Source organism: Rhipicephalus microplus, chromosome 3 (genome assembly GCF_043290135.1).
Source record: "Rhipicephalus microplus isolate Deutch F79 chromosome 3, USDA_Rmic, whole genome shotgun sequence".
Classification (NCBI taxonomy): Eukaryota; Metazoa; Arthropoda; class Arachnida; order Ixodida; family Ixodidae; genus Rhipicephalus; species Rhipicephalus microplus.
This window is the reverse complement of record NC_134702.1, coordinates 166,380,097-166,392,107: the sequence shown is the minus strand read 5'-3', so window position 1 is coordinate 166,392,107 and position 12,011 is coordinate 166,380,097. Positions and strand designations below refer to the sequence as shown.

Sequence of the window (12,011 nt, the reverse complement as noted above, 5' to 3'; positions counted from 1 at the left end):
GCCATAGTTTCCTGGGGGCCGGGACACCATGAGATCGAACGAAATGAATCGGCGGACCACTTGGCTGCATCCGCCAAGCCAACCAATGTCAAGACAACAATGGCAATCGCTGCACTCTACCTGAAACCTCTCATGAAACGAAACCTCAGGGCTTTTTGGCAGCGCGTATGGGATATGCACACACAACACAAACTGCATTTTCTAAAGCTGCAACTCGGTCAGCGACCGCCAGTATCTATGTCAAGCCGCGCACAAAGTTGCACTAACAAGACTAAGGATAGGACACACATACAGGACACACTAATACCTTTTGTCTGGTGGCAATTCACCATTGTGGGACAGATACGGTGCAGTACACACTGTGGGCTTCACAATTTAAGTGAATATAAGAATTAAGACACCCTTAAAAGCAATTATTTGCATAACCCTAACGACCGAAAAATTTACTTTACCCTGCAATGTTCATTGGTAGGGAACCACTTTCTCAACACAGGTTATTGCTATCATTTTTAAAACACGTGAATAATTTTCCGTTATTCACTCAGTGAATCCATGGCATGGCCTCTGTAGAGAAGTCGCTGCTGTGGTTATTACAAAAACACAGCGCATGCTTCCCGACCATTGTACATGAGGGCATTTATGAAGCAATGGTACTAATGCCAATTATCACCATAATAATGTATTCACTATCCTTCGTCACTCACTTTCACTAGACACCTTTCTCGACACTGTAATAGCTTTAATACTGCTATGTTTTACCTGCCATAGTGCACGGAAATTTATGGCTCTTATACAGCCAGTTACCATAAACATTGTCCACATTCCTCGTCTCATGAAATGGCGCTCTTTGTCCATCATATGGTCCTTGCGCTGTAAAGCACCGCACATCATCATCAAATTGGTTCTGCAGAACATCGCAAGGTGGCAGAAGGGTTAAAAATAAAAAAAATGACATTTAGAAATCAGAACAAAATTCTTTGGTTTCGTGCCGCAGAATGGTAGTTGTCAATTTCTATTCTGGAAGGAAGAAAATGCCAAAATATGATGGCGTCCTTGGCGGGTCACACTGCCTGTCCTTAGCGTCCTCTAGAAGTCTTTATTTTCCCATTTTGCACGGCAAAAAGTATTGCCATGGTGCACTCGTTCAACTGTCACTATAGGCAGCTGTGTTGCACCGCTCCTGCTTCTGTTTTGTCTTCATGCCTCGGCATTTTCAAAATACTAGCTGACTACATTTCAGCGTACGTCCTCAAACTCAATGGGACAGGAAGATATCAATACGAATCAGAGGAAACCAACTGCATCTCATAATATATTCCCAGGAATGTAATTACAATCGCATCTGAAGGAATGAGCAGTTGGATCCTTGTGCGTAACAATATTGCGTAAAGCTTAGAGCAGGCAGCCACTGGCCACAGATTTTAACTCTCAAACTTCAGTTACTAACTTTTGCCTTGGCCGCTGCACTTGGATACACAAGTTGCAGCACGTTCCCGGAAAAATTACGCAAACACAAAAATGAATATTTCAAGCGCGTGGGAGGTGACAGAACCTGAACCATAAAAAAGCCAGAAGTTGGGCTGGCCGAATACATTACTGCAGTCTCTGATTGACTCAATAACAGAACGCTTAAAAGTACTTTATCTCCACTTAAAGAAAGAGTCATGACAGATGTCGGCAATTTGATCCCCTGAGGTATGCCACTGAACGAAGTTTGTAGCAATAAAGAGATGTAGATATGTGGCATGCACTTATACCTGTCATAAGCTGTTATCCTAAGTAAACTTCAACTCTTGCTGTTTAGCATAATGAACTGCCTCAGCAGGGGATTGTGGACCATATTTATTACTTCATTTATATAGCGTATTTCTGCTTAACCTCATTATCCGCTTTTATTCTCTAATTAGACGACAGCAAGCGGCACAATAAACACAAAAGAGAGAAACACAACACAGCACAGAAGCAGGAGCTGTGTTGCACCACTCCTGCTTCTGTTTTGTCTTCATGCCTTGGCGTTTTCAAAATACTAGCTGACTACATTTCAGCGTACGTCCACAAACTCAATGGGACAGGAAGATATCAATACGAATCAGAAGAAACCAACTGCATCTCATAATATATTCCCAGGAACGTGATTACAATCGCATCTGAAGGGATGAGCAGTTGGATCCTTGTGCGTAACAATATTGCGTAAAGCTTAGAGCAGGCAGCCGCTGGCCACAGATTTTAACTTTCAAACTTCAGTTACTAACTTTTGCCTTGGCCGCTGCACTTGGATACACAAGTTGCAGCACGTTCCTGGGAAAAATTACGCAAACACGAAAATGAATATTTCAAGCGCGTGGGAGGTGACAGAACCTGAACCATAAAAAAGCCAGAAGTTGGGCTGGCCGAATACATTACTGCAGTCTCTGATTGACTCAATAACAGAACGCTTAAAAGTACTTTATCTCTACTTATAGAAAGAGTCATGACAGATGTCGGCAATTTGTTCCCCTGAGGTATGCCACTGAACAAAGTTTGTAGCAATAAAGAGATGAAGATTTGTGGCATGCACTTATACCTGTCATAAGCTGTTATCCTAAGTAAACTTCAACTAGTGCTGTTTAGCATAATGAACTGCCTCAGCAGGGGATTGTGAACCATGTTTATTACTTCATTTATATAGCGTATTTCTGCTTAACAACCTCAATATCCGCTTTTATTCCCTAATTAGACGACAGCAAGCGGCACAACAAACACAAAACAGAGAAACACAACACTGACAGGAACTGAAGACCCACGATCTGAGCCGGCGGCGTTGTGGTCACCAACTGATAAGGACGGGTGGAACAGACTCGAAGGGATATATAAATTCATAAACGTAAGTGCTGTATTGTCCTTCATTTTTCGCTGAGTGTAAAACTTTACGTGCCTACAATGCTATTTTATTTCAAACTAACGTCTTAATAGCCTTGGGTAAGAATCTTGGCAAGAAATTCTTTCATGACATGTTGCCAAAGAACAGGCAATTCGAAAAATCCTAACAGCTGACTTTCAGAAAGGGAATTTCATTTTCCTCAGCCCAGCATATATTCTACCACATGACCATACTAATGAAAAGCTCGACCCGGTTGAAAAATACAACGAAATATAACGTCAGAAGCTTCTGTACTGTAGCATGTTTTTTGAAATGCATGCTGTTTGCGATAGAAAACGCTTTTCAAGTTCGGACCCAGGATTTGTTGTTTTAATGACACAGCAGTCGGCACCTTCAACAAGTAACACAGAGAACTTTATCTAGAAGGATACAGGTCACACAAAGTATATAGTGAGGTTAAATATAGTTCAGCAACCATCCTTCTGTTTTGCGATGTGCCTAGCCCTCATGCGATCACCTGCTTACATGGGCTGTCCCCTTGTTCATCGTGAGAGATGTCGTCGTAGTGGTCAGGCTGTGTGGCCTGACGATGAGGGCTGCAACGAAGTCGGCCGAGAAGCACTGCAGCCAGTTGACTCCAAGGTTGCTGCTGTGTTCAGCTAGCAGTTATCCTGGTGCTCACAGCTGAGGCACATTACAACATCGGTTTCGGTCCCTCAGGAACGCTAGCATAAGGTCGCTAGGGCAGCAGATCTTTGGTGAAGCGAGGAACCACAAGCTGGACCTCGGGCCCGGTTCTCGCGTAGTTGAACTATGACGCCGACACCCGAGCGCTGGAGCTGCACGAACCAGGCGTCGTTCATGTGCTCTCGTTCCACTCGTTCAATGGTGTTTTCTTTCAAATAAATGGCACGTACCCACTTTGGAAAATAAAAACATGGCCAAAATTGCGACGTTGACACTTTTAAGTGTCATTTCAGTTATGGGTGATAAAAAAGAGTAATTTTAGAAGATCACGTAATACATTGAATTTAAACTAAAATTATTAACCTTTTCAACTTTTATTCCGGACCGCCGTATTACCTTCAAGGAAACAATTTTGAAAAGTCAGTAATGTTTTACTTTTGGTTTGGTCGAATCTTTCTTTTTCGTCGCAGTCCATGCTCTTCCTCCGCGACAATGATCACTAGCCCAAATTGCCTTTTTGTTTTGTCACGGGAAGGCGCCACAATCAAAATGGTCACACCGTTGTCAGCCTCAAAATCTCGAGGTATAACAACAACCTTTCAGCAACATTAGAGGGACATTTTTGTGCACGCAATCGGGTGGCTGTTCTGAAACGCATTTTTTGGAGTAATACAGACTTTTGTGTTGAACTCTACAACTTTAGAGTAAGGGCACATTGGTTACAAAAGTTTATTCTGTTGATGCGATAACTACTGTGAAAAGTTGTCCTGATAACATGTATTTTTTACAGACCGATGGCACGTTCAGTGATTGCACTAATTTGCAAAAAGCGGTATTGTCGGTGAACTGCGGTAATAAAACCTTGCGCAGCCTGTTTTGTAAACACCAATACAAACAACATCACTGCAATGCAACGTTAGTTTTCGATTACCTTTGAACCATACGTTAAAATAGTTGAGTAAACAACCCATCTGAAAACCCTATGATTTCGTTGTCGTCTGCAACTGCCATGCAGTTCAATGGCTTTTGTAACACTGGACACCTGACGAAACGTTCAGTGCACTTTGAGGGTACACTGCGGGGAAATAACAATTTACGTCAGAGTGAAAGCTCAATATACGACAGTGTTTAAATTAGTAATACTAACACCAGTGGTACCCTGCTTACTGAGAAAATAATCTAAATGTATGGCGGGACGTGTTACAATAGTGGGACAATCTGAAAATGATCCCCATGACGTGACAGCGTCCGACAATTAACCACTGGTTATCAAACTAGCAGCAATGAGAAGAGAAAGCTTTCGTGCCTCAATAGACGTATAAAATACTGCTTCTTCGTTTCTGTTTTATTTATAGAAAAAAATAACTAACTGAAATTCTTATGAGGAATCACGAGAGTAGCTCAAAAGTTCAGTTTTCGCATTGTTAAGTCGCTTAGGTGGTGCCATCTAGCAGACGCAGATAGCACCAAGCAAGCGCAAAATTCTTGGATAGCCATTGGGGCTGCTGTGGCTCTCGCTACTTTCACAGTACAGATCCTAGTGTCTGTGGCTGAGCAACTATGGCGAGCAACGTTAGGCATGATAACAATGACGTCAGATATACCAATTTCAGCAGGGTGATAATAAGAGCGCTACGCAACGCGCACAACTCCGACATAATTTTATACCAAGATAAGTTCGTCCCTAGCACAAATCTATTAGTACTACGAGGTTTCTTGACGGTTGTTTCAAGAATCAACGTCGACTGTATATTTGACTATACTGTATCTTTGAGGCCCACAATTAGTGTGCGAGCTTGATGAATTTATTCAAGGGTCGCTACAGTCGTGCGACAAGGGGGGACCACTGCCACAACCCCTGGTCACATAAGAGGGGGAGGGACGAAGTCAGCCCTAGACATTTACATATAGCAATGGGAGAGGGACACTGTGACTCGGAGGCGCATCTTCAGCCTAAAGCATTGATATACTAGAGGGGAGTGGCGCTGCGGCGAACCTTCGCCCCACCTGAAGGAGAACGCAGCGCATGCCTATAATGTTGTATCATCAGGCTTGGAGGCTCAGAACAAGAGGTGATTTTGTATGCATGTCCTCTTCAAGGCTTTATTACTAAGAGTGCTACAGAAATTCTATTCTGTTCTCGCTTTCAGAAAGTGCGCTAAGGTTCACATACAAAAAACAGGTGTTTTTTTCTGTTTTCGGATAAGAATTCAGAAGTTTATAATAAAAGTTGAGTGAAGTTATAAGCGAGCAGTATACAGGAGGAGGTCTCACAGTCAAAAGACTGAATCAGGACGTGATTTCCAAAAAAAGAAATCAGGTAAAAAACACATCATAGTAGCAACAGTAGCAAGATCAGTCAATGGAAAACAGAACATTTATAAAAAAATAATACATGTGATTGCATAGAGTATTTCGCTTTTGACACATCGCAGCTAATTAAAAATTAAAAGAGAAGAGGAAAAAAAAGAAATACTACAGTGAGATCATCTATACCGAAATAAACTGAACACCAAAGCACATGTATCCTAAATAAAAGACACAGTTACTCTTTCATTACTCTGAATAAAGTAAGTGCATTTTTAGTTCATTTGTGAAATGATTCAATAGTGTTGAGGTTTTCATGATGAGGAGAAGAGTGTTCCAAAGTAAAATAGAAGTGAATACTACAGTTTGCTTCCGGTAGTTAGTCCAAATTTCGGGTAAAACAAAATTGTTGTTCATCGCGAACCGAGTAGTGCTATAGATAATGACATTAGATGATGGGAAAATGGCTGCGGAAGTTCGCTATTTATAAGCTTGTAGAAAAAACTATCTTAGTTGTGTTTAAAGAGTTCAGTTGTTGTGGGAATCTTAATTTCGCGTAGTATTGATTTGGCGTTGGAGAGGCATGGGATGCAAGTGCTTATTATAGCCTGGTTCTGAACAATCTTGACGGACGCAATATGAGTATTGTATGTATTTACCCAGCATACAATACCATAAGTGAAATGAGAATGGACAAAGCAGTGATAGAGAGACAGCAATGTGGTGCGTGAGAAGTAGGGGCGCGTTTTAATCAGGACGCGTACACCATAGGCTATTTTCTTTTTGATGTTAGCAATATGATTCTGATATCTTAGGTTCCTATTCAGAAGAATCCTTAGAAAAAAGGAACTTGAGCTATAAGAGAGCCAGTGGGGACCAAAACAGATATGTGGTATTGATGATACGTTACGCTGATATGAATTGAATAAAACAAATTTCGAACAGACATCGAAGTTGAAAGAAGCTAGAGATATCACCTCTGTGTTTTCGAGTGAAGTTAAGCATAAGTGAAACAAAAGTATTGATTCATAACAGTCTGTGCTCCATGGGTTAAAATTAATATGTTTTTTCTAATCAGCTATAAGTAGGACTTCGTGTTTTCAGTCTTATGAAAAAATGTCAAAAACATTTGAATTTATGCGCTAAACTTCAATTTCAAGAAGCGATTTCATGTAGTTCCGTTCTTTGTTGAAGGTGAAAGTTCAAAGCAGCAATTTATACAACTTCTGGTTTTGCAGATTTAAAGTTAAAGACCACATCCATCGCGCATTTCATAACGTTAAAACGACACACATGAACGATAGACTTTAACAGGTGCGAATGATGTCGCACTAGAAGTGCTCGACGGCATCTTAAAATTCTGCCATGAGAAGTCTTTTGATTTGTCGCAGTGGAAGTGCATGGTTAACATTTATGTCAGTTGACTTTACTAGCGCCAAAGTAGGCACCTGGTGTGATCACGTGAGAAAGATGGTATCGCGTCTAATTTTGTTGTCGTATTGATAATGGGTACAAGTTGGTTGACTGCGGGGGCAGAATCAGTGGGTGTGTCTGTGTAGCGGCGAGCCACGAGTGTGCTTTTTGTGGGACACGCCGGGGCGGCAGCTGCGTCCTTCTGATGTTACCGACTACAATCTGGAGCTTGAGTTCTACCTAAATAAAGTGATTGCTCCAAAGTGCCTTAAAGTTTTTACGGTACAAGTTCCAACACTACGTGATATCTGGTAGAGGTGCTGGAGTACCATGCCTAGGACACCTCTGGCAAGCTGAAGCAGCAGTCCGAATCTCGTGTTTGAAGTTGACGGTGCCACTGCGCAGCGAGCAAGCCGTCGCTTGCAGAGCTTACCTGCGGAGTTCGGCGCTCTCCCAAACAAGATGACGACAAAGACTGTGAGAACGAACACTACCAACACCGCCACAGCACCAATTGTCCTCCAGCCCGCAGGGGCGCCTGCGCAAGTAGGCGTTTGGTGTGTAGCGACACCACGGACCCGAGCTAACGGGGGAGTTTCGACTCCCTCCCCCGCTTAGCCGTGCGTGGCTGAGCCGTGTCTGGAGAAAAAAGGATCCTGGGGGTTGAGCGGACGCTGGGTGCTTAGACCTTTAAGGCCCCTCGGCAGAGGCAACACACCTCTTTGGCCCTGGCATTACGTAGACGACTCCCCCGGATTGCCCCGCCTGGGGGGAATCGGCAGTCGCCTTTTCCTGTCTCCCCCTCACATCTTCGTATTTTCTCTTACTTTAAGTTTTTCCTGTCCTCTACTCTCTTCCGTTGACTTCCGTGTTTCCTGGCAGCAAGTGTTAACCCAGTGTGGCTATCCTACCTTGGACACCATATTCGGTTATAGTGGTGGTGTACAGATGGCGTCTCCAGGGCCTGTACTTACAGACCCTGCAGCCACCTTTTCGTGTCTCTCCTTCTCTTCATCTTTGTCTTTCCCTCTCACTTTCAATCTTTCCTCTTCTCTCTTCAATTTACTTCTGTTTTTCCTGGCGGGAAGGGTTAACCTTGTGTGGCTATCCAGACTAGGGTAAACCATATTGGGTTATAGTAACTGCGTACTGTTGGTGTTGCGCAGACATGTCCACATGCTCTGCCACGTCCCCTTGTTGGACTCCGTGGTGGGTGGTAGGCGCCGTCACCGAAAAATTCACATTTTCCCATAGAATCCTCGACCCCCTCTTTAACTGATCGTGGTTCGAAAAGGGTACGCACCAACGCAGCTTCACTACTTTGGCCCCAAAACAGAGAAACTTTTCCAAAATAACATGTCCTCCACTGCGAACAATCATCTACAAAAGCTAGAGCAATCTCACCCTTCCTTGTGGCCAAGTGCTTGAGAGAGATTATTGGAACCAGCTATAGGGCCACGAGGATGGCAAGTGGAGATTTGCTTCTCGAACTAAGAGACAAGGAACAGTACAATAAACTCTCGCACCTTGTAGCCTTCGGTAGCATTCTCGTCTCTGTGATCGCGCACCGTACGATAAATACAGTGAAGGGCGTGGTATCAGACGAAGATGTGATCACACTGAGTGAAGAAGAGCTCCTTAATGGATGGAAGGACAAGGTGTAGTACATGTACAGACCATCAAAATTAGACGAAACAACAACGAATAGCAACAAAACACTTGATACTCATCTTCACCTCAACCACATTACCTGAGACTCTCGAAGCTGGCTATATAAAACTTCATGTCCGACCCTTCATTCCAAACCCGAGGCGTTGCTTCAAATGCCAGTGATTTGGTCATGCATTCCAGATCTGCCGAGGGCAGCTGATGTGTGCTAAGTGTGGCACAACCGGTAACAGTGCTGATGAATGTAGTCATGACGAGGTCCTCAATGCTAACTGCGAAGGTAGTCACCCCGCATACTCCAGAGCGTGCCCATCCTGAAAAAAAGAAAAGTGAAATAACAACTATAAAAGTTAAGAAAACTATCACATTCAGGAAAGCAAAACAACGGATCTCGTCATCATTGGCACTAAAAACACCTTTCGCCTAAGTGGTGCATCAAGGAGTGGCACCACAAAGGCCCTTGGCAGTTGCCCGGACCACGCCTAGCGTGCCGAGGCCAATGACACAAGCCCCTATGGCGGGAGCAGCCAGCGCTGCCTTGCCCACATTCAGCTTGTCTACACCAGTGACCTCTACAAGCTCTGGCAGCAGCCAGGGAAATAACGAGCCAAGGGGGCCTCATCGGCCCCCAGCTTGGTGGGGACAGAGACTTCGTCTATCGAGGCGAAGTCTAAGTGACTGTCACAAAACGAGTGCTCGAAAAAGGGTGCGCCGCCAAATTCTCGCGACGAAGCGCAGAGAAGTCAACGATAAAAAAAGGAAAAGAAAACAAGCATCCAAAGACTCCCCGGGCGCGCGTCCCTCACCCTTCGGAAGCGTAGGTTCGCCGTAGAACCTCCTCGCATCGGCGGCCGAGCAAGCCCTAGAACGTTCTCGATGGAAAGGGGCGTGATGATGCAGGGTTGCGTCATCCGTTGCGGACGGCCCTCGTACCGTCTCGCCCTTTCCCCCAGCCTTCGCTGCGTATCGCGCCGACGAAATGATGAGAATTTTCTGGAATCTCGCGTGGAAGGTATTTAACGGAGCGGCAGAGATGGGAGATCAGGAGAAGAAGGAAGTTAGTGCCAGTGTACGTGGGGAATTCCGCCGCGTATGTCGGTGAAGGTTTTGTCCTTAGTGACAAAGCAGGAGAAGAAAGTATGCGCCACAGTGCGTAGGGCGTTCCGACTTGTGGGCGAAGCCTTTTGTCTTCCGTGACAAAGGAGGAGAAGAAGAGAATTTCCGCCTGAGGGGTGAAGTCTCGAATTACAGGCAAAAGTGTGTGTCTACCGCTATCGAGCGAAGACGCGTGGTAACAGCTGCGTGTGTGAAGCCGACGTGTTACCGGCGAAGAAGTTTGGGGCTTGAAGAGCGGCCAATCGAAGAAGCGAGGTTTCCTGGAAGAGAAATTTCTGGGGTAGCGGAACGACAACAACGCTGGACTTAGAGTGAGCGATTCTCGGAAGAGTATCATTCAGACTTTTGTTCCAAGAACTTTGGACGGAGTAAGTTTTCTAACTCTTTAGTCTTTAAGTGTCTTGGTGTTTCTATGCATGCGATTGCATTGTAGTGCGTGTTGTTGTCTGTGTCCGTTGTTTCGGGAGTGGCTGATTGTAATGCGTAGTACTTTGTTTGAATGTTGGCATATTGTAATCAACTATTGTCGAATGTGCACACTTGTGTATCGTTTTGATCTGCCATATTTGAGAATATAATTTTGTTTTGTTTATCAAATCTCGGCTCTGACTTGTTCTTTGGGCCACAGCCGGCGTCCACTGGCACGCCAAATAGGACCACTTCTAATTTATCCACGCTTACATGGTGCGGTTCGGGAGGCCGATACTTGGGCCCTTGGTATTAGCCCGGCGTTCGCCTCTCGAATTAACGGGACCTGTGACAGGGGGAGTTTCGACTTCTCCCCCACCTAGCCGTGCGTGGCTTTGCCGTGTCCGGGGAAAAGGGGGCCCTGGGGGTTGAGCTGACGCTGGGTGATTGGACATTTAAGGCTCCCCGGCAGAGGCAACACACCTTTTTGGCGCCAGCTTCCCGTAGAAGGCACCCCTGGGCTGACCCATCCAGAGGAAATCGGTAGTCGCCTTTTCCTCTCACTCTCCCCTGCCCTTTGTCTTTTTATCTCTTTCACTCTTTCCTGTCATCTCCTCACTTCTGTTTACTTCCATCTTCCAGGCGGCAAGGGTCAACCTTACGTAGTTAGCCAACCTAGGGTAGTTATATTCGGTTATAGCGGCGATGCATGGCTGGCGACTCCAAGTGTTTACTATTCAACCTTGAAGCGTCCCATTGATGTGCTCGGGGGTGGGTGGCCACCATCGCCACCGAACTTTAAACAATTTGTATGGCTAACTTCCCCCCCCTTCTTTTTGATTGCCACCCGAAAAGGTGGCGCACCGAAGACCCGTTCCTTCTTTCAAAAGCAGAGCAGTCTTTCCCTAAGTTTCATGATACATAGCCAGAAAGATAACGAAACAGTCCGGGCAATCTCACCCTTTCTTGTCTCAAAAACACTTGCAAAAGCAATCGGCCCAGGATATCGTGTAACCGATTTGGGAAGCGGCGACCTCCTTTTGGAGGTTCGCGACAAGCTGAAATATGACAATTTACCTAAACTGGTAGCATTTGGCGATGTCCCAGTTTCTGTAGGCCCCCACAGATCTTTGAACACAGTCCACGTTGTCATCCCTGATAACGACCTTCTTGGATTATCAGAGAGTGAATTATTGGAAGGCTGGCAAGACCAGAATGTAGTGAAGGTTCAAAGAATAGTAATACGACGAGACAAAAAAGAAACACCAACTAAACATATAATTATCACCTTTGGTAGAAGCGATTTACCCGATTCAATCGAAACCGGCAACTGCAAGCTTTGAGTCCGGCCCTACATACCGAATCCCCGTATGTGTTTCAAATGTCAGCGCTTTGGACGCGGTTCGCAAAACTGCAGTGGGTGCTCGACTTGCGCAGTTTGTAGCTCCAACGAGCACCGTTCGGACAATTGTACAGCGGCAGCCCGCTGTGCAAATTACGAAGGAGACCTTACTCATGAACGTGTCCTTACTTACTCATGAACGTGTCCATT

The 12,011-nt window shown here is 44.9% G+C and overlaps 1 protein-coding gene across 2 annotated transcripts in view; it reads left to right on the top strand.

Annotated features, from left to right (window-relative positions):
* LOC142803424 (uncharacterized) overlaps positions 1 to 12,011 on the top strand; it is a 200,175-nt gene that overhangs the window by 128,233 nt on the left and 59,931 nt on the right. For both annotated transcript variants that reach the window (XR_012894109.1, XM_075888545.1), the window contains one exon: positions 2,717 to 2,863. Coding sequence is in view for 1 of the 2 variants with exons in the window: in XM_075888545.1 (XP_075744660.1) it covers positions 2,717 to 2,863 (147 nt within the window). In the remaining variant the exon portion in view is untranslated. The remainder of the gene's footprint in view (positions 1 to 2,716; positions 2,864 to 12,011) is intronic.